General features: G+C 39.3%; 1 protein-coding gene across 1 annotated transcript in view; it reads left to right on the forward strand.

Annotated features, from left to right (window-relative positions):
- Nucleotides 1–21,246, forward strand: part of KMO (kynurenine 3-monooxygenase) — a 71,708-nt gene that overhangs the window by 43,359 nt on the left and 7,103 nt on the right. Inside the window, 4 exon segments of the mRNA XM_005897200.2 lie at nucleotides 1,543–1,664; nucleotides 3,594–3,741; nucleotides 9,241–9,298; nucleotides 20,838–20,920. Coding sequence (XP_005897262.2) covers nucleotides 1,543–1,664; nucleotides 3,594–3,741; nucleotides 9,241–9,298; nucleotides 20,838–20,920 — 411 coding nt within the window.

Raw genomic sequence — 21,246 nt, forward strand, 5'->3', positions numbered from 1 at the left:
GACTTTTTTGCTATCAGTCCTGGGTGTTTATTGGAAGGACTGATGCTGAAGCTGAAACTCCAATACTTTGGCCACCTGATGCGAAGAGCTGACTCATTGGAAAAGACCCTGATGCTGGGAAAGACTGAAGGCAGGAGGAGATGGGGACGACAGAGGATGAGATGGTTGGATGGCATCACCGACTCAATGGACATGAGTTTGGGTGGACTCTGGGAATTGGTGATGGACAGGGAGGCCTGGTGTGCTGCAGTTCATAGGGTCGCAAAGAGTGACTGAACTGAACGGAATACGTACATATATAGTTATTATTATCTCTATATGGAGATTCCCATGCAGCTCAGTGATGAACAATCCAACGCAGTGCAAGAGATGTGAATTCAATCCCCGGGTCCAGAAGATCCCCTGGGGAAGGAAATGGCAATCCACTTCAATATTCTTGCCCGGGAAATCTCATGGACAGAGGAACCCGGTGGGCTATAGTCCATGGTGTCACTAAAGAGTTGGACATGACTTAGTGACTAAACAACAACAATCTCTATATATAATATAGACACCTATATCTATTTATATTTTTCTGGTTGGTCTTTTATTTACCTTTGTTTTTTCTTTCTCTTGTCAAGAATCCTGGGGTCCAAGGCCCTAATGTCATAGTGTTTTAAATGGAATAACAGTAGAGAAAAAAAAAAAGAGGAGAATTCAAATCCAATGCACCTATTAATAGTATAAGGAGTGCAGTGTTTGCTTGGTGAAAATATCTGGAGTTTACAGTATCAGATCAGATCAGATCAGTCGCTCAGTCATGTCCGACTCTTTGCCACCCCATGAATCACAGCATGCCAGGCCTCCCTGTCCAATATCAACTCCCAGAGTTCACTGAGACTCACGTCCATCGAGTCAGTGATGCCATCCAGCCATCTCATCCTCTGTCTTCCCCTTCTCCTCCTGCCCCCAATCCCTCCCAGCATCAGAGTCTTTTCCAATGAGTCAACTCTTCACATGAGGTGGCCAAAGTACTGGAGTTTCAGCTTTAGCATCATTCCTTCCAAAGAAATCCCAGGGCTGATCTCCTTCACAATGGACTGGTTGGATCTCCTTGCAGTCCAAGTGACTCTCAAGAGTCTTCTCCAACACCACAGTTCAAAAGCATCAATTCTTTGGCGCTCAGCCTTCTTCACAGTCCAACTCTCACATCCATACATGACCACAGGAAAAACCATAGCCTTGACTAGACGAACCTTTGTTGGCAAAGTAATGTCTCTGCTTTTGAATATGCTATCTAGGTTGGTCATAACTTTCCTTACAGTATAGAAAGTTTCCTAATAACCAAAAAGCAGGAGTGTACCTGGGGACCCCTGACTGAGCTTTTCCTGGGAAGTGAGGGAAGGAAGTGAGGGAAGAAATGAGGGTGCTTTTCCTGTCTGCTTGGACACTCCTCCCAGAGTCCCCTGAGCCACAGCAAGCTCTCTGAGACTGAGGATCTGTCTTAGGGCCAGCATTGCCTGACCCCCAATCTCTCACACACTGTTCCTCTTCTCATCACAGAACAAATCTTTCACGTGTACTTTGTTCATGCCTTTTGAAGAGTTTGAAAAACTGCTAACCAGTAGTGATGTGCTGGACTTCTTCCAGAAATACTTTCCGGATTCCATCCCTCTAATTGGAAAGTAAGTTTCAAGATGTCCAATTGTGCCTTTTGACCCCTTGTTTGAGGTATTCAAAATTCAGATAAAGGCTAATGCACCTTATTTCAGCTTTTGTTAAAAATGATCTGTAATGCATTGACCTGGACAGGAAACCTGCATGTGTGCTAAGTCACTTCCATCATATCCGACTCTGAGACCCCATAGACTGTATCCCGCCAGGCTCCTCTGTCCACAGGGTTTTTCCAGGCAAGAAATTGCCATGCCCTCCTTCAGGGGATCTTTCCTGATCATGCAGTGACCTGGATGGGAAACCTAGATTACAGCAAAAGTCCAAGAGGATCTTGTGCTGCAAACAGGAATTCTGAAAAAATCCCAGGCTGGGCCGGTATCTCTGGGAAAGACAAGCCACCATTGTCCCTGGGTCTTTTATGTTCCCTCTGCAGGTGCTCAGGCCCCACAGGTCTCTGTGTGCCACAGAGCTCGGCTGTGCTTCCTCCTGCTGGTGGGAACACAAATCTATATGATGGCACCCTCAAGTCCACCAGCTGCTAGCTATATTAGCTTTCTTATGTCTCATACCCTTCACAGTAAAATGCTGATGATAGTTGTACCTGCCCCAAAGGGTTGTTGTGCAGAGTAAAGGGAATAATGCCTATAAACCATTCAGCACAGGGCCAGGCATGTGTAAAGTTTTTCCAAACTGATAGCTAATTGTACCAGCTGTCTGGCTTATGAGTCTTAGCTCCTCTGGCCCATTTCAACATCACCACATGGACAGCATTTGGTCTCATTCAGTGCCTCTCTCCCCTGTCCCTCTGACCTAGAACCTAACTCCCATTCCACCTCCAGTGACTTCTTCATGAAGGCAGCACAATGCTGCAGAAAGAGCAAGGTTTTAACACTACTCTTGTCCCTGACTTCCTTGGGTCTCAGATTTTTCATCACTAAAATAGACATCAGGATGCCTTACTTTTAGGGCAATTTTGAAAATTAAATGAGTTAATTATGTAAAAGGGATAGCCCACTGCCAAGTCATAGCAGATCTTTTTTAAAATTGTCAGTTCTCATCCTTTCCTGCATATCAATTCAAATGCTATGTTGGTTTCTCCTTCTCTGGCATTGAATGGAAATCTCTCATGCCAAAATTTAGCCCTTAGATACTTTTGGAACTTGTTCTCTGGCTATTTCTTGCCTCTCTCACTAGATGTAATATCATCTAGTGTATGTACACAGGATTCCCAGATGGCTCAGTGGTAAAGAATCCACCTACCAGTGCAGGAGATGCCAGAGACATAGGTTCAGTCACTGGGTCGGGAAGATCCCCTGGAGGAGGAAATGGCAACCCGCTCCAGTATTATTGCCTGGAAAATTCCACAGACAGAAGAGTCTGGCAGGCTACAGTCCATAGAGTCACGAAGAGTCAGACATGACTGAGCAAGTACACATGATAAATGTTCATAGTACTTCTCCACCTATAGCGCCCACAAAACCTTTGTAGATACTTGAGCAATACTAGCTTGATTCCAGTTGTTCATTTCCAGATACACATGGACTCACTTAACTTAATTTTGGTTTGTTGAGTGTTAATAACATGCACAACTGCATCTCAATTTTTTCCAAGGAAACCTGAAATATACCAACATAGCTGAAAATTGTGTGATTTATGTGCTAGATAATGAAATTTTCCTGACATATAACACAGGCATATTTAAAATTATCCAAATTCAGCTACTCTTGTTCTTTTTGGATATGATTAACATTGTTTCAAATTAAGAATGTAATTAGAACAATGGAATTTGGAACAATGGAAACTTCAGCTGTTTTCTTCCTGGCATTCTCATGTATTTTTCAATGAAATATTATGTTGACAAAGCCAATAAATCTGAAAGAACTATGCAGTATTTAATACCCAGCTTAACATTTTTACATTTTGATTGTTTTCTTCTGAAGGCAAGCCCTGGTACAAGATTTCTTTCTGTTGCCCGCCCAGTCTATGATATCCGTTAAATGCTCTTCTTTTCACTTTAAATCACATTGTTTGTTGATGGGAGATGCTGCCCATGCCATCGTGCCCTTTTTTGGGCAAGGAATGAATGCGGTAAGTTCTTTTTCAGTAGGTGAGTCCCTCAAACTTTTCTGGGCCCATCTCAATTAAAAAAGCTTAAAAAAAAAAAGAAAAGGTTAAAACTATCCCCACATAATCTCTGAGAAAACAATCAATTCAACAACCCCACCAGCTATTTAACTAGATTGATCTCTATGTATAGTCAATTCTTGGCTTACTTGATCCAGACACTTAATGTATAAAAAAGCATAAAGCATAACATAGTTTTCTGTTCAGTTAGAAAATGTATTGATAACTTGAAATTTAGGAACTTGACTGTCAGAAATTCAAGGCTTAATTTTTTTAAGTATTTATTTCTTTGGCTGTGCCAGGTCTTAGTTGTGAAATGCGAATTCTTAGTCACGGCGTGTGAGATCTAGTTCCCTGACCAGGGATTGAACCCAAGCCCCCTGTGTTGGGAGCATGGAGTCTTAGCCACTGGACCATCAGGGAAGTCTCCAAGACGTCATTTTTAAAGTAAATTTTTTCTTGAGATTATAATGTTAGTATCAACAAAGAAAAATATCCCAGGGACATCCCTGATGGTCCAGTGGTTAAGACTCCACCTTCCAATGCAGGGGGCATGGGCTTGACCCCTGATCCAAGAACTAAAGTCCCACAAGCCATGGGGTGCAGCCAAAAATTAAAAAAGAAGAAAGAAAAATATCCCAAATTATCTTTTCTTCCCCCCTCTGTTTTTTCATTCCACAGGAAAGGAAAACACAATTAATAGAGTTAAATAGAATGATAAAACAGACTAGACATTGAATATTACTGCTTCCATGGAAATTTTACCATTCTGGCCAGAACAATATATCAGGAAAGGAATACTGTTCAAATAGTGAATGTTAATTTAAGGAATTCTAAAATAATTGTCTAGACAAACAATTATTTTATGTGCATGTGTGTTTGATTACTAATATTATAGTTTTATAACCATAGTCTTATTGTTTTGGTTTAGGAATATAGTCCAAGAATAAATAATGTGTGAGTATAATCAATTATATTTTCATCTAATTAGTGGTAAATATTTTGTTTTACAAAACATAATGGGAGGTGGGATCAAGTTAGTAGAGCAGGAGGACCCTGAGCTTACTTCCTCCCTTCCTGCCTTCTCCCAAGGAGAAGTCCTGGCTGCACCTGAATCTGGCTTTAGGCCCTCTGAAACGAGTCCTGTCTCTCACCAAGGGGGTGGTTGCCACCACAGCCTAAGGAAAAGTGTGGCCCATGCTCACTTCAGATATGCTCTCCCACCAAAGCCACTAGCACATGCAGACTGAATAGGACATCACAGAACATACCTTCAAGACCAGGACAGGTAACTTTCACATAATTTCATAGAGATGGTGAAAGCTGGAGAAGACTCTTGAGAGTCCCTGGGACATCAAGGAGATCCAACCAGTCAATTCTAAAGAAAATCAACCCTGAATATTCATTGGAAGGACTGATGCTGAAGTTGAAGTTCCAATACTTTGGCCACCTGATGCGAAGAACTGACTCATTGGAAAAGACCCTGATTCTTGGACAGATTGAGAGCAGGAGGAGAAGTGGGTGACAGAGGATGAGATGATTGGATAGCATCATCAACTCAGTGGACATGAGTCTGAGCAAACTCCGGGAGATAGTGAAGGACAAGGACGCCTGGTGTGCTACAGTCCATGGGGTCACAAAGAGTGAGACGTGACTGAACAACAACAAGAGAAAATTAAACAAAATTGTAGGAAACCATCAACAAATGGAAGATGCAACCTACTGAATGGGAGACCTTAATCAAATCCAAAAAGAACAAAATTAGCTGCATTTGAATAACTTGGTCTTTGCAGATGTAATGTCTGATAAGGGGTTGATATCCAAAAATATATTAAACTCATATAACTCAATGTCAAGGAAACAAACAACCGGATCTCAAAAATGGGCGGAAGAACTGAATAGGAATTTTTCCGGAGAAGACATACAGATAGCCAACAGGCATATGAAAAAATGTTCAACATCACTGTTCACTGCTGCTGCTGCTAAGTCGCTTCAGTCGTGTCCAACTCTGTGCGACCCCAGAGACGGCAGCCCACCAGGCTCCCCCATCCCTGGGATTCTCCAGGCAAGAGCACTGGAGTGGGTTGCTATTTCCTTCTCCAATGCGTGAAAGTGAAAAGTGAAAGTGAAGTCGCCCAGTCGTGTCCGACTCTTCAGGACCCCATGGACTGCAGCCCACCAGGCTCCTCTGTCCATGGGTCCAGGCAAAAGTACTGGAGTGGGTTGCCATTCACTGTTCATTAGGGAAATGCAAATCAAAACCACCATGAGATATCACCTCATATTTGCTAGAATGGCTATCATTAAAAAGACAATGACAAATGTGTGTCAAGGATATAGAAGAGAGGAATTCTAGTACCCTGTTTGTGGGAATGTAAATTGTTGCAACTTCTATGGCAAGCAGTATGGAGGTTCCTCAAAAATTAAAACCTGAACTACCACATGATCCAGTAATTCCACTCATAGTATATATCCAAAGAAAATGAAAATGCTGCTTCAAAAAGGTATATGCACCCCATGTTCATAGCAGCATTATTTACAGTAGCCAAGATGTGGAAACAACCTAAGTGTCCATTAAAAATGAATGGATAAAAAGTAGTGGTATGTATATACAATAGAGTATTATTCAACCATAAGAAAGAACGAAATTTTGCCATTTGCAGCAACATGGATGAACCTGTATAGTATAACGGTTAGTGAAATAAGTCAGACAAAGAAAGACAAATTCTGTTTGTTTTCATTTATATGGGGAATCTAAAATATAAAGCAAATAAATGAATATAACAAAACAGAAACAGACTCACAGATACAGAGAACAAACTAGTGGTTACCAGTGGGTAGAAGGGGAGGGGGAGAGGCAAGAAAGAAAAAGGGGATTATGAGGTACAAACTGTAATAATATACAGTACATAGTATATAGCCTATATTTTGTAACTTTGTATGAAGTATAATCTATAAAAATATCAAATCACTAAGTTGTATATCTGAAACAAATAAAATATTGTAAGTCAGCTATACTCCAATTTTTTTTTAAACTAAAAAACACATCAATTTTAGCAGTGGATACATGTGTGGACTCTGGCATTAGAGCTCCTTTGTTCAAAGCCTGCCTTCATGATTTATTAGAATATATTTTCACACAACTAATTTTACTCCTTATTTGTAAAATTCAGATTTTTTATTTTTAATACTTTTTGCTTTATTATTTCTTTTTTTTTAAACGTTTTTTGGGGAGGTGGGATCCCCAAAATAAATTTATGTTTATTTTATCCACATAAAATAATTGTTTGTCTAGACAATAATTGCTTTACAATGCTGTGGTAGTCAATACAAATCAGCCATAATTACATATATATCCCTTTCTTCTTGAGCCTCCCTCCCCCCAAAATTCAGATTTTAATAAGACCCATCTCATAGGAATTCTCCAGGAATAAATGAATTAATTAAAGAATTTAAGACTATTATCTCATCACTATATGATATCTCTTATCTCTATATTCCTATAGCATTAACAGCCTATATAATCGACAAATTTATTTGCCTCTGGTATAATATTGATATGTGTAATTGATATAGAAATATTTTATTTTTTAACCTTTACATATTTATATATGATCTTAAAACCATAGTTTAATTTCCTAGAATACAGGAAACATAGCTTTCTATTTTATTCTCTCTACTGCACTTAGCAGAGTATCTTACTAATTTTGTGGATTTGTTGATTAGAAATTTGCTTTAATTTTGACTTATGGGAAATGAGTTCATATGAGAGTTCTATGCTGTCATTAAATTGCTCTAAATGTGAATCTTAAATGCCTAAATAGTTTAAATATTATTCTAATGCTCATGGTAGAACAATATAATAATTTTTGCTTCTTTAAGAAGCAACAGAATTGTCAAAATTACAAGTTAATCTAAAATTTTGATATTCTAAATTTATATCTATATCTACATATACTACCACACACTTGCACTCATCTCACATGCTAGAAAAGTAATGCTCAAAATCCTCCAAGCCAGGCTTCAACCGTATGTGAACCATGAACTTCCCGCTGGATTTAGAAAAGGCAGAGGAACCAGAGATCAAATTGCCAACATCCATTGGATCATTGAAAAAGCAAGAGAGTTCCAGAAAAACATCTACTTGTGCTTTATTGACTATGCCAAAGCCCTTGACTGTGTGGATCACAATAAACTGTGGAAAATTCTTAAAGAGATGGGAATACCAGACCACCTGACCTGCCTCTTGAGAAATTTGTATGCAGTTCAGGAAGCAACAGTTAGAACTGGATATGAAACAACATGGTTGCAAATCAAGAAAGGAGTACGTCAAGGCTGTATGTTGTCACCCTGCTTATTTAACTTATATACAGAGTACATCATGAGAAACACAGGGCTGGAAGAAGCACAAGCTGGAATCAAGATTGCTGGGAGAAATATCAATAACCTCAGATATGCAGATGACATCACATTTATGGCAGAAAGCAAAGAAGAGCCTCTTGATGAAAGTGAAAGAGGAGAGTGAAAAGTTGGCTTAAAACTCAACATTCAGAAAATGAAGATCATGGCATCCAGTCCCATCACTTCATGGCAAATAGATGGGGAAACAGTGGAAACAGTGAGAGACTTTATTTTTTTTGGACTCCAAAATCACTGCAGATAGTGACTGCAGCCATGATTTTAAAAGACACTTGCTCCTTGGAAGAAGAGCTATGACCAACCTAGACAGCTTTTTAAAAAGCAGAGACATTACTTTACCAACAAAGATCTGTCTAGTCAAAGCTATGGTTTTTCCAGTAGTCACATATGGATGTGAGAGTAGGACTATAAAGAAAACTGAGCACCGAAGAATTGATGCTTTTGAACTGTGGTGTTGGAGAAGACTCTTGAGAGTCCCTTGGACAGCAAGGAGATCCAACCAGTCCATCCTAAAGGAAATCAGTCCTGAATATTCATTGGAAGGACTGATGCTGAAGCTGAAGTTCCAATACTTTGGCCACCTGAGGCAAAGAACTGACTCATTGGAAAAGACCCTGATGCTGAGAAAGATTGAAGGCAGGAGGAGAAGGGGATGACAGAGGGTGAGTTGGCTGGATGGCATCACCAGCTCAATGGACGTGAATTTGAGTAAACTCTGAGTGTTGATGAGGAACGGGGAGACCTGGCGTGCTGCAGTCCATGGGGTCACAAAGAGTCGGACACGACTGAGAGACTGAAATGAATTGAATTGAACTGAATTGATAGATATAAATGAATAAACTGGGCAAAGACAAAACCATCAAACATGCTGTTAATGGCATTTTTAATCAGAATTCAATACCAAGTGTGACTATTCAGCTGTTACGTACTGGTTTAGGGTACAAATATCCTGTGAGTTATACCACCAATGAGAAGTCTATTCAAAATAGCTAAACAAAGTATTTATTATTTTAGTTCATTTTTCCCCATTTTTTCTTGTTTTAGGGCTTTGAAGACTGCTTGGTATTTGATGAATTAATGGATAAATTCAATAATGATTTTAGTAAGTAAAATTTCTCCGTGGGACATGGATTAATCTTGCTGATTAATTGTACACCTGTTTCTGATCCTGAAAGATTTCAAATCATGAATTAGATTTCCTAATCAGAATTATAATTTTTTCTTTTAACACTCTATGCCACTGTTGTTACTCATTGCAGACAAGAAACACCCAAAGAGGAAAAGATAGTTTAAGTTTTTACATGGAGGTCTATACCAAGAAAAAAATTTCTGTGTACCAAAGTTTGGTGAAGGTGTACTCCTTTCTGGGCTTCCCTGATGGCTCGGATGGCAAAAAAATCCACCTGCAATGCAGGAGACCCTGGTTTGATCCGTGGGTCAGTAAGACCCTGGAGAAGGGAATGGCTGCCCACTCCAGTATTCTTGCCTGGAGAACTCCATGGACAGAGGAGCCTGGCGAGGCTACAGTCCATGGGGTCAGACACAACTGAACCTACTTAGCATGCACACATACCCCTTTATCTCCCACTCAGTCTAGTTAACACCCATGCCTATATCCCCTACAGCTTGCCCTCAGACCACCTTTGGAAGCTCCAGCATTTTCTTGTTTTTTGCTTTGTCAAAGTTTGCATATAATAGTTCCATTTACCTTTTGATTAAAATGAATTCCACAAATAATTTTACAAGTATTGAAGTTTTTAATTTTTATATATAACTCTGAAAATAAGTTAAATGTACATGATTTTCATCTGTAAAAGAAATTGAAAACAATAGAACTGGGTAACTTTTACTGCTTCTCAGCTCCACATGCTCTCAAAGGTCACCTCTGAAATTAAACCTGTGGCAGATGAGAGACTACTTAGAGAACCAGTTTTGAATCTACACCCAGATTCCAGCCTTTTTTCTTTTAATTTCTTTTTTTATTAGAGGATCATTGCTTTACAGAATTCTGCTGTTTTCTGTCAAACCTCAACATGAATCAGCCATAGGTATACATATATTTCCTCCCTTTTGAACCTCCCTCTCATCTCCCACTCCATCCCACCCCTCTAGATTGATACAGAGCCCCGTTTGAGTTTCCTGAGCCATACAGCAAATTCCCATTGGCTGTCTATTTTATATACGGTAGTGTAAGTTTCTATGTTACTCTTTCCATACATCTCACCCTCTCCTTCCCTCTTCCCATGTCCATAAATCTATTCTCTATGTCTGTTTCTCCACTGCTGCCCTGTTAATAAATTCTTCAGTACCATTTTTCTAGATTATGTATATATGTTAGAATATGATATTTATTTCTCTTTCTGACTCACTTCACTCTGTATAATAGGTTCTAGGTTCATCCACCTCATCAAAACTGACTCAAATGTATTCCTTTTTATGGCTGAGTAATACCCCATTGTGTATATGTACCACAACTTCTTGATCCATTCATCTGTAGATGGACATCTAGGTTGTTCCATGTTCTGGCTATTGTAAATAGAGCTGTAATGAACAATGGGATACATGTGTCTTTTCCAATTTTGGTTTCCTCAGGATATATGTCTAGGAGTGGGATTGCTGGATCATATGGTGGTTTTATCCTAATTTTAAAAGGAATCTCCATACCGTCTTCCATAGTGGCTGTATCAATTTACATTCCCACCAACAGTGCAAAAGCATTCCCTTTTCTCCACACCCTCTCCAGCATTTATTGTTTGTAGACTTTTTGATGATGGTCATTCTGACTGGAGTGAGGTGATATCGCATTATAGTTTTGATTTGCATTTCTCTAATAGTAAGCGATGTTGAGCATCTTTTCACCTGTTTGTTAACCATCTATATGTCTTCTTTGGAAGAATGTCTGTTTAAGTCTTTCTCCCACTTTTTGATTGGGTTGTTTGTTTTTCTGGTATTGAGTTGTATGAGCTGCTTGTGTATTTTGGGAATTAATCCTTTGTCAGTTGTTTCATTTGCTATTACTTTCTCGCATTCAGAGGGTTGTCTTTTCACCTTGCTTGTGGTTTCCTTTACTTTGCAAAAGCCTTTAAGTTTAATCAGGTCCCACTTGTTTACTTTTGTTTTTATTTCCGCTATTCTAGGACGTGGGTCATAGAGGATCTTGCTTTGATTTATGTCATTGAGTGTTCTGCCTATGTTTTCCCCTAAGAGTTTTATAGTTTCTGGTCTTATCTTTAGGTCTTTAATCCATTTTGAGTTTACCTTTGTGTATGGTGTTAGGAAGTGTTCTAATTTCATTCTTTCACATGTAGCTGTCCAGTTTTTCCCAGAACCATTTATTGAAGAGGCTGTCTTTGCCCCATTGTATATTCTTGCCTCCTCTGTCAAATATAAGGTACCCATAGGTGCATGGGTTTATTTCTTACCTTTCTATTTTGTTCCATTCGTCTATATTTCTGTTTTTGTGCCAGTACCATGCTGTCTTGATGATGGTAGCTTTGCAGTATAATCTGAAGTCAGGAAGGTTGAATCCTCCCAGGTCCATTCTTCTTTCTCAAGATTGCTTTGGCTACTTGGGGACTTTTGTGTTTCCATATGAATTGTGAAATTTTTTGTTCTAGTTCTGTGAAAAATGCCTTTGGTAACTTCATAGGGATCACACTGAACATGTAGATTGTATTTGGTAATATAGTCATTTTCACAATATTGATTCTTCCTAACAAGGAACATGGAATATCTGTCCATCTGTTTATCTTGTCTTTGATTTCTTTCATTAGTGTGTTTTAATTTTATGTGTACAGTTCTTTTGTCTCCTTAGATAAGTTTATTCCTAGATATTTAATTCTTCAAGTTGCAGTGGTGAATGGGGTTGATTCCTTAGTTTCTCTTTCTGATTTTTTGTTGTTAGTATATAGAAATGCAAATGATATCTGTGTATTGATTTTGTATCCTGCAACTTTGTTAAATTCACTGATTAGCTCTAGTAATTTTATGATACTATCTTTAGGGTTTTCTATGTACAGTATCATGTCATCTGCAAACAGTGAGAGCTTTGCTTCTTCTTTTCCAATCTGAATTCTTTTTATTTCTTTTTCTTCTCTGATGGCTGTAGCTAGGACTTCCAGAACTATGTTGAATAATAGCAGTGAAAGTGGACGCCCTTGTCTTGTTCCTGATCTTAGGGGGAATGCTTTCAGTTTTTCACCATTGAGAATAATTTTTGCTGTAGATTTATCATATATGGCCTTTACTGTGTTGAGGTGGATTCCTTCTATGCCCATTTTTTTGAGGAGTTTTAATCGGCAATGGGTGCTGAATTTTGTCAAAGTCTTTTTTCTGCATCTGTTGAGATTATCATATAGTTTTTATCTTTCAATTTGTTAACATGGTGTACCACATTGATTGATTTGCATATATTGAAGAATCCTTGCATCCCTGGAATAAACCCAACTTGATCATGGTGTATGAGCTTTTTGATGTTGCTAAATTCTGTTTGCTAAAAGTTTGCTGAGGATTTTTGTATCTATGTTCATCAGTGATATTGGCATGTAGTTTTCTTTTTGTGTGTTGTCTTTGTCTGGTTTTGATATTAGGGTGATGGTGGCCTCATGGAATGAGTTTGGAAGTGTTCCTCCCTCTGAAATTTTTTGAAAGAGTTTTAGAAGGATAGGCATTAGCTCTTCTCTAAATGTTTGATAGAATTCTCCTGTGCAGCCATCTTGTCCTGGGCTTTTGTTTTTTGGGAGATTTTTTTTTATCACAGCTTTCATTTCAGTGTTTGCAATTGAGTTTTTCATAGTTTCTATTTCTTCCTGGTTCAGTCGTGAAGATTGAACTTTTCTAAGAATCTGTCCATTTCTTCCAGGTTATCCATTTTATTGCCATATAGTTGTTCCTAATAGTCTCTTATAATCCTTTGTATTTCTGCATTGTCTGTTGTAACCTCTCCCTTTTCATTTCCAATTTTGTTGATTTGATTCTTCTCTCTTTTTTTCTTGATGAGTCTGGCTAAAGGTTTGGCAATTTTGTTTATCTTCTCAAAGAACCAGCTTTCAGTTTTATTAATTTTTACTGTTGTTTCTTTCATTTCTTTTTCATTTATTTCTGCTTGGATCTTCATGATTTCTTCTTCTAATGTTGTTTTTTTTTTTAATTCTTCTTTTCTAGTTGTTTTAGTGTAAAGTTAGGTTGTCTATTCAATGTTTTTCTTCTTTCTTGAGGTAGGCTTGTATTGCTATAAACTTCCCTCTTAGAACTGCTTTTGCTGCATCCCATAGGTTTTGAGTTGTCATGTTTTCATTGTCATTTGTTTCTAGAAATTTTTTTATTTCCCTTTTGATTTCTTAAGTAACCTGTTGGTTATTTAGAAACATGTTGTTTAATCTCTATGTGTTTGTTTCTTACAGTTTTTTTCTTGTAATTGATATCTCATCTCATAGCACTGTAATCAGAGAAGATGCTTGATACAACTTCAATTTTCTTAAATTTAGTGAGGTTTGATTTGTGACCCAAGATGTGGTCTATCCTGGAGAATGTTTCATGTGCACTTAAGAAGAAGGTATAGCCTTCTGCATTTGGATGGAATGTCCTAAAGATATCAATGAGATACAGCTCATCTAATGTATCATTTAAGACTTGTGTTTCCTTATTAATTTTCTGTTTGTTTGTTTGTTTGGTTTGTCCATTGGTGTGAGTGGGGTGTTAAAGTCTCCTGCTAATATTGTGTTACTATTAATTTCTCCTTTTATGTCTATTAGTGTTTGTCTTATGTATTGAGGTGCTCCTATGTTGGGTGCATAGATATTTACAATCATCACATTTTTCTCTTGGATTGATCCCCTGATCATTATGTGGTGTCCTTCCTTATCTCTTGAAATCTTCCTTATTTTAAGGTCTATTTTGTCTGATATGAGGACTGCTACTCCAGGTTTCTTTTGCTTCCCTTTTGCATGGAATATATTTTTCCATCCTTTCACTTTCAGTCTATGTGTTTTTAGGTCTGAAGTGAGTTTCTTGTAGACAGCATATATATGGGTCTTGTTTTTGTATCCACTCAGCCAATCTGTGTCTTTTGGTTGAAGCATTTAATCCATTTACATTTAAAGTAATTATTGATATATATGTTCCTATTGCCATTTTCTTAATTTTTTGGGGTTTATTTTGTAGATCTTTTTTCTTTTCTTGTATTTCTTAACTATATAAGTCCCTTTAATATTGTTGTAAAGCTGGTTTGGTGGTACTGAATTCTCTTAACTTTTGCTTGTCTGAAAAGCTTTTTATTTCTCCATTAATTCTGAATAAGATCCTTGATGGGTACTGTAATCTTGGTTGTAGATTTTTCCCTTTCAATACTTTAAATATATCCTGCCATTCCCTTCTGGCCTGCAGAGTTTCTGCTGAAAGATCAGCTGTTAAGTATATGGGGTTTCCCTTGTATGTTACTTGTTGCTTCTCCTATGTTGATTTTAATATACTTTCTTTGTGTTTAGTCTTGTTAGTTTGATTAGTATATGTCTGGGGTGTTTCTCCTTGGGTTTATCCTATATGGGACTCTTTGTGCCTCTTGGACTTGATTGACTATTTCCTTTGCCATGTTGGGGAAATTTTCAACTATAATCTCTTAAAAAATGTTCTCATACTCTTTCTTTCTCTCTTCTTCTTCTGGGACCCCTGTAATATTAATGTTGGTGCGTTTGATATTTTCCCAGAGGTCTCTGAGACTATCCTCAGTTCTTTTCTTTCTTTTTACTTTATTCTTCTCTTCAGAAGTTATTTCCACCATTTTATCTTCCAACTCACTGATTCATTCTTCTGCTTCAGATATTCTGCTATTGATTCCTTCTAGGAAATGGCAACCCACTCCAGTACTCTTGCCTGGAAAATTCCATGGACAGAGGAGCCTGGTAGGCTACAGTCCATGGGGTCGCAAACAGTTGGACGCGACTGAGCGACTTCAATGTCAAATGTCAAATGTAGAGTATTTTTAATTTATGTAATTGTGTTGTTTGTCTCTATATGTTTATTCTTTAATTCTTCTAGGTCTTTGTTAATTGATTCTTGCATTTTCTCCATTTTGTTTTCAAAGTGTTTGATCATCTTTACTATCATTATTCTGAATCCTTTTCCAGGTAGTTTGCCTATTTCCTCTTCATTTATTTGAATTTCTGTGTTTCTAGTTTGTTCCTTCATTTGTATAGCATTTCTCTGCCTTTTCATTATTTTTTTTTAAGGTATTGAGTTTGAGGTCTCCTTTTCCCAGGTTTCAAGGTTTAATTCTTTCTTCCTTTTGGTTTCTGCCCTCCTAAGGTTGGTCCATTGGTTTGTGTAAGCTTTGTATAGGGCGAGATTTGTTTGTTTGTTTGTTTTTCCTCTGATGGGCAAGGCTGAGTGAGATGGTAATCCTGTCTGCTGATGGTGGGGTGTGTACTTTTGTTTTGTGTGCTGTTTAGGTGAGGTGTCCTGCACAGGATGCTCCTGGGGGTTGGGTGATGCTTCGTAGTGTATTCAAGTGGTTTCCTTTGTGTGAATTCTCACTAGTTGATACTTCCTAGTGTTAGTTCTCTGGTAGTCTAGTGTTTTGAAGTCAGTGCTCCCACTCCAAAGGCTCAATGCTTGATCTCTGGTCAGGAATAAAGTTTCCACAAGTGGTTTGTTATGGCATTAATTGAGATTAAAGCAAATATCTGAAAACAAGAAACCAAAGATGAATCCCAGACAAATGGCAGTTAAAAAATCAGGCAAATAATAATTAAAATAATAGAATATACACATATACAAATACACCCATAAGCAAAGTCAAAACAGTTGAACAAAAATAGAGTAGATTGACCCAGCAAACAAAGGAAATAAAAAATTATATCTACGAGAACAAAACTAACTAAAGCACAAACTGGAAAACAAAACTAAGGCAAGGTGCCAATTGGGGAATAAAGCAATAAAACTAACAAATATGTTGAGAGGAAAGGAAAGAAAGAAAAGAAAGAAAGAATAGATATGCAAAGTTAAATAGAGTTATATAAAGAAGACTTATATACATTCAAGATTAACTGCAAGGGGAAAAGAATAGTAGGAAAAGCAAACAAAGGAATAAATGTAGAAAAAATAATAATAGGTTTAAAAAATTAAAATTAAAAAGAAGAGAAAAGAGAAAAAGAGGGAGGAACTCCACAGAACTGCAAAAGCCCAATGTAGAGGCAGAGGTTTATAACAACAATAAAAAATGTGACATAGAAAAAGAAAAAAAAAATCTCAAAAGCTTAATTAGATTTCATAGTGCCAGTTGACAACTACAACAGAAGCAGTGGGTCGGGGAGTCGGTGGGGGGGGGGGGGGCGGGAGGGCGGGTCGGGGCGTGGGGAGGAAAAACAAAGAAAAAAGATCCAAAAGAATCTACACAACAAGTTAAAACATAAGAATAATAAATGTTTTTCTTGAGTTACTGCTGTCAGAGTCCTTTCCCTCACTGGGAGTCACAGTCCACCTCACCTCCCTAGGATGCCCTCCAACACTGTGCTCATCTCTGGACCTGCTTTGGGGGAAGCTCAGATTCTAATCTGGTCCTGCTCCTATGTGTTCTTGCCTCCAATGACCACAGCTATCAGAACTAGTGCATTTTCTTTTGTGGGCACTCTCAGTGACCTTTTGTATATTCCATAGACACAGATTCTGTCCAGTTGATCGTGTGGATTTAATCTGCAGCTTGTACACCGGGTGGGAAGGTTTTGGGTCTTCTTCCTTAGCCACACTGCCCCTGGGTTTCAATTGTGGTTTTATTATCACCTCTGTATGTGGGTCATCCACTGGGGTTTGCTCCTGAGGCTTCCCTGGAGGACTTGGGTTTGCCCCTGTGAGGACCATGTTTGGAGGTGGTGCATCTGCTTGGGTCACAGGGGTTCTGGCAGCACCAGGTACTCAGGGGAGTTGGCAGCTAGGACAGCAGGAAATATAGTGCTCTAGAAGGGTATGGCAACCAGTATTGGCCAATACGCTCCAATATTGCCTGAAGAACCCCACTCCCTGACAGAGAAGCCTGACAGGCCACAGTCTGCTGCTGCTGCTAAGTCACTTCAGTCGTTTCCGACTCTGTGTGACCCCATAGACGGCAGCCCACCAGGCTCCCCCATCCCTGGGATTCTCCAGGCAAGAACACTGGAGTGGGTTGCCATTTCCTTCTCCAATGCATGAAAGTGAAATTGAAAGTGAAGTCGCTCAGTCGTGTCCGACTCTTAGCGACCCCATGGCCTGCAGCCTACCAGGCTCCTCTGTCCATGGGATTTTCCAGGCAAGAGTGCTGGAGTGGGGTGCCAAGGCCACAGTCTACAGGGTCGCAAAGACTCAGACACAACCGAAGCGACCCTGCGCAAGACTTTTTTGCCTGTGGCAGTTCTGCCCCAGTGAGAGTTGAGTGTGAAGGTGGTGCAGCTGCTTGGCTTGTGGGGACCCTGGCAGCACCAAGTGTGCAGGAACATGGACTGCCTCCACCATAGGAGTTATGGCCCTAACAGTCTTGTTTCGAGCCTCTAGTAGCTGATGATCAGTAGGCCTCTTTGGCCAGTCTTTCTCTGTTGCTCTGTCCATTCAGGCACTTAGAGGGCTCCCTTGCCTGGGGTCCTTCTCTGTTGTTCCATGCATCAGGCACATAGAGGGGCCCCTGTGGCTGGGGTCCTACTCTGTAGATCAGAGGCACATCAGTCACTTAAAGGAGCACCTTGGGTGGGGTTCTGCTCTGTAGTTCAGTGCGTCAGGCGTTTGATGGGCCAGCCTCTCTATTGTTCAGCTGCTGATGCTGGTGTGTGGAGAGAGAGAGGCTGTGGTGATGGCTCCGCACCCTACGTGTGACACAGCAGTATTGCCTTGCTTCCATTGCTGCCTGGCTTTCCTCCACAGGCATTTCCCACCACAGTTTCCTCCCTCATATCCCCTTGATCTGTCTTTCCACAGTCAACAGTAGCCCTCACCCTGGGATTGCTCCACAATCCCTAAACTTCAGCTCCCAGACACTGCACCTTGCAGGAGACCTGTGTCCTTCTCCGAGGTATGTATGGCTGCAGCAAGGACTGTCTGATGCTCATTCCATTTCAGCTGCCACAGATCAGCTGTTTCACTCTCAGCCTTAAATGTTTCTCCTTTGACTCAGACAATTGCCCCGATGTGGGGATCGGACCCCTGCTTCAGTGACCCCACCCACTGAGGGCAGGTCCAGTCCTACTAACACTCCTGTTTTTTCCCCTAGTTCCTTCATCCTGCCAAGTCTTGCGTGATTCTATATACTCTTTTCCTTTGGTCAGGTACTCCTGTCCACTCTCAGCTGGTGTTCTGCATGCACTTCTGTGTCTGAAGGTGCATTCCTGATGTATTCTTGGAGAGAGTTGTACTCCATGTCTACCTACACCTCTGCCTTCTTGTTTTCTCCAGATTCCTGTCTTGACTTGCTAACTTATTAGCCCTGTGACCTTGAACAAGTCACTTTATCTTTTTAAAGTCTCATTTTTTTTCCATCAATAAAATGGGGATAGTACCAATTTCAGAAAGCTGTGAAGGTTAAATCAAATGACTTGTGTAAAGCATTTTTTTTTTTTTAAGCCTGATTCACAGATACAAGCTAGTGGTTACTAGTGGGTAAAAGGGTAAGGTGAGGGGCAAACCATGAGGTATAAAATAAATAAGCTACAAGGATATACTGTACAACACAGGGAATATAACCAATATTTTATAATAACTATAAATGGAGTATAACCTTTAAAAATTGTGAATCACTATGTTATACCCTTGTAACTCATGTAATGTGACTGTGACTGTTTGTGTGGGCTCAGTAGTGTTCAACTCTTTTGCAACCCCAAGGACTGCAGCCTGCCAGGCTCCTTTGTCTGTGGACTTTCAAAGTGGGTCACCACTTCCTACTCCTGGGCTCAACCCCAATCTCTAGGGTCTCCAGCATTGGCAGGTGGATTCTTTACCATGGCACCTTCTGGGATATTGTACATCACCTATCCCTCAAGAAAAAAAAAAAAAAAAGTTAAAAAAAAAAAAGGCTGGAATAAAGTAAGCTCAGAGTAAAAAGAATTTTAAGTGTTATAGGGTGTCAGTGAACACTATAGTATCTGAATCTGAAAAGATTATGTATTCTAGGGTAAATTTCTTCTGGATTTCTTACTTCCTTTCCCAGTTATCTCACTCAGATGCTCAGGATCCAGAGGCATTTTCTTTCCTCCCTTCTTAGCCCTTGTGTGATTAGTTAGCATGTGATGACAATGGTGGAGTTAGACTGAGAGCTTATATAGCAGAACATACTGTCAATATTGGTTTTAGTTATAAGAGATAGATAAAACTAATTATCACAATAATAACTAAGATCACTGAACATGTAATATGTGTTGGGGATCTTGCAAGGTTTTTTTTAATGTATTATCTCATGAAAAACAAGGGGCATAAGTACTATTCTTGTGCCTGGTTTACAACTGAGGAAATTTAAGCTTAAGTAACTTGCCCAAAGCCAAGTAGCTAGAAAGTGATGAAGCTGGGACTTGTACTTACGTGCACTCTCAGACTTTAGAAATGGCTTCCCCAAAATGGGAGTTGTTTGGCCCTGTGAAGTTATATCAATCATTACTTTATCAAATATTTATTCAGTATTTACCATATATCAGTTTAAGTTTTCAAACATGAGTAAAACATGGGGCCTTCCTCTGAGAGATAAGAGAATAATGAAGAAGCTAATGTTTAAGCTAACAAGGTGAGCTGAGGTGAGTGTTAGTTTCTCAGTCAAGTCTGATTTTTTGTGACCCCATAACTATAGCCCTCCAGGCTCCTCCGTCCATGGGATTTCCCAGGTAAGAATACTGAAGCAGATAGCCATTCCCTTCTCCAGGGGATCTTCCTGACTCGGGGATCAATCCCAGGTCTCCTGCATTGCAGGAAGACTCTTTACTGTCTGAGCCACCAGAGAAGCCCAAAGAGAAGACTGTTTCTACCTGGTTTAGAATCAGGGACATTTCACATGTGAGGTGAATGTGATAACCACACACTACAGAAACAGGTGACTTAGGTTCAAATGAAACAAATTTACATGGGGGTAGCAAGGAAGAACAAAAAGAAGAGTAGCAACATCTAAGGATTTGGAATCACTTTAAAGTCATTTATATGAACTGCTTTCCAACTGTGAATTAAAAAATAATGATTTACTAATCTAGTATATTTCATAGTCTTTATCATAAGCTTTGTTAAACTATGCATGTGTGTGTTAGTTGCTCAGTCGTGTCCAACTCTGCAACCCCATGGACTGTAGCCCACCAGGCTTCTCTGTCCATGGAATTCTCCAGGCAAGAATACTGGAGTGGATTGCCATTCCCTTCTCCAGAGGAGCTTCCCAACCCAGGAATCGAACCCTGGTCTCCTGCATGGCAGGCAGACTCTTTACCGTTTGAGCTACAGGGAAGTCTTATTAAACTATAGGTGATGGGAAATGTCCATGTGTTATTGCTCAGTATTCATGGATTGTTGGTCATACAGCTTTGTTGTCCATAGCTTTACAAGGTTAGAGAGAACACTGGTAGAGAATACACCATTTAATTTGAACTGTATAGAGTTCAGCCCATTTTTTTTACAGACTGTTTTGGGAAAGACATCTTATTTAACTTGGATTCTAGGTATGTGTCTTCCAGAATTCTCAAGACTTAGAATTCCAGATGACCATGCAATTTCAGACCTATCCATGTACAATTACATAGAGGTAAGTGAGAAGGTTTTGTTCTTTTCAATAAGATCATGCACTGATATTCTAACAAACATTCTTTAATTTTTCCTTGTTCCAGCCCCATCTCATGCATGCTGTGTAAGAATAGGTTCAAAAAGAAAACACACACACAGAGAGCATTCCTTTTTACATGGTTGAAATATGAAGGCAGAGACAGTGATAATGACCCCCACACACCCTCTTCATCTGTATTTCAGGGACATTTAGAAGGTAACAAAAATGAAAAAGTGTCTGGTTTCAATATCTGATCATTCATAAGCTCTAGCCTTAGACATTTAGTAGAGTTAATAATACACTGTTTT

The sequence above is a fragment of the Bos mutus genome, chromosome 16, assembly GCF_027580195.1.
Source record: "Bos mutus isolate GX-2022 chromosome 16, NWIPB_WYAK_1.1, whole genome shotgun sequence".
NCBI lineage: Eukaryota > Metazoa > Chordata > Mammalia > Artiodactyla > Bovidae > Bos > Bos mutus.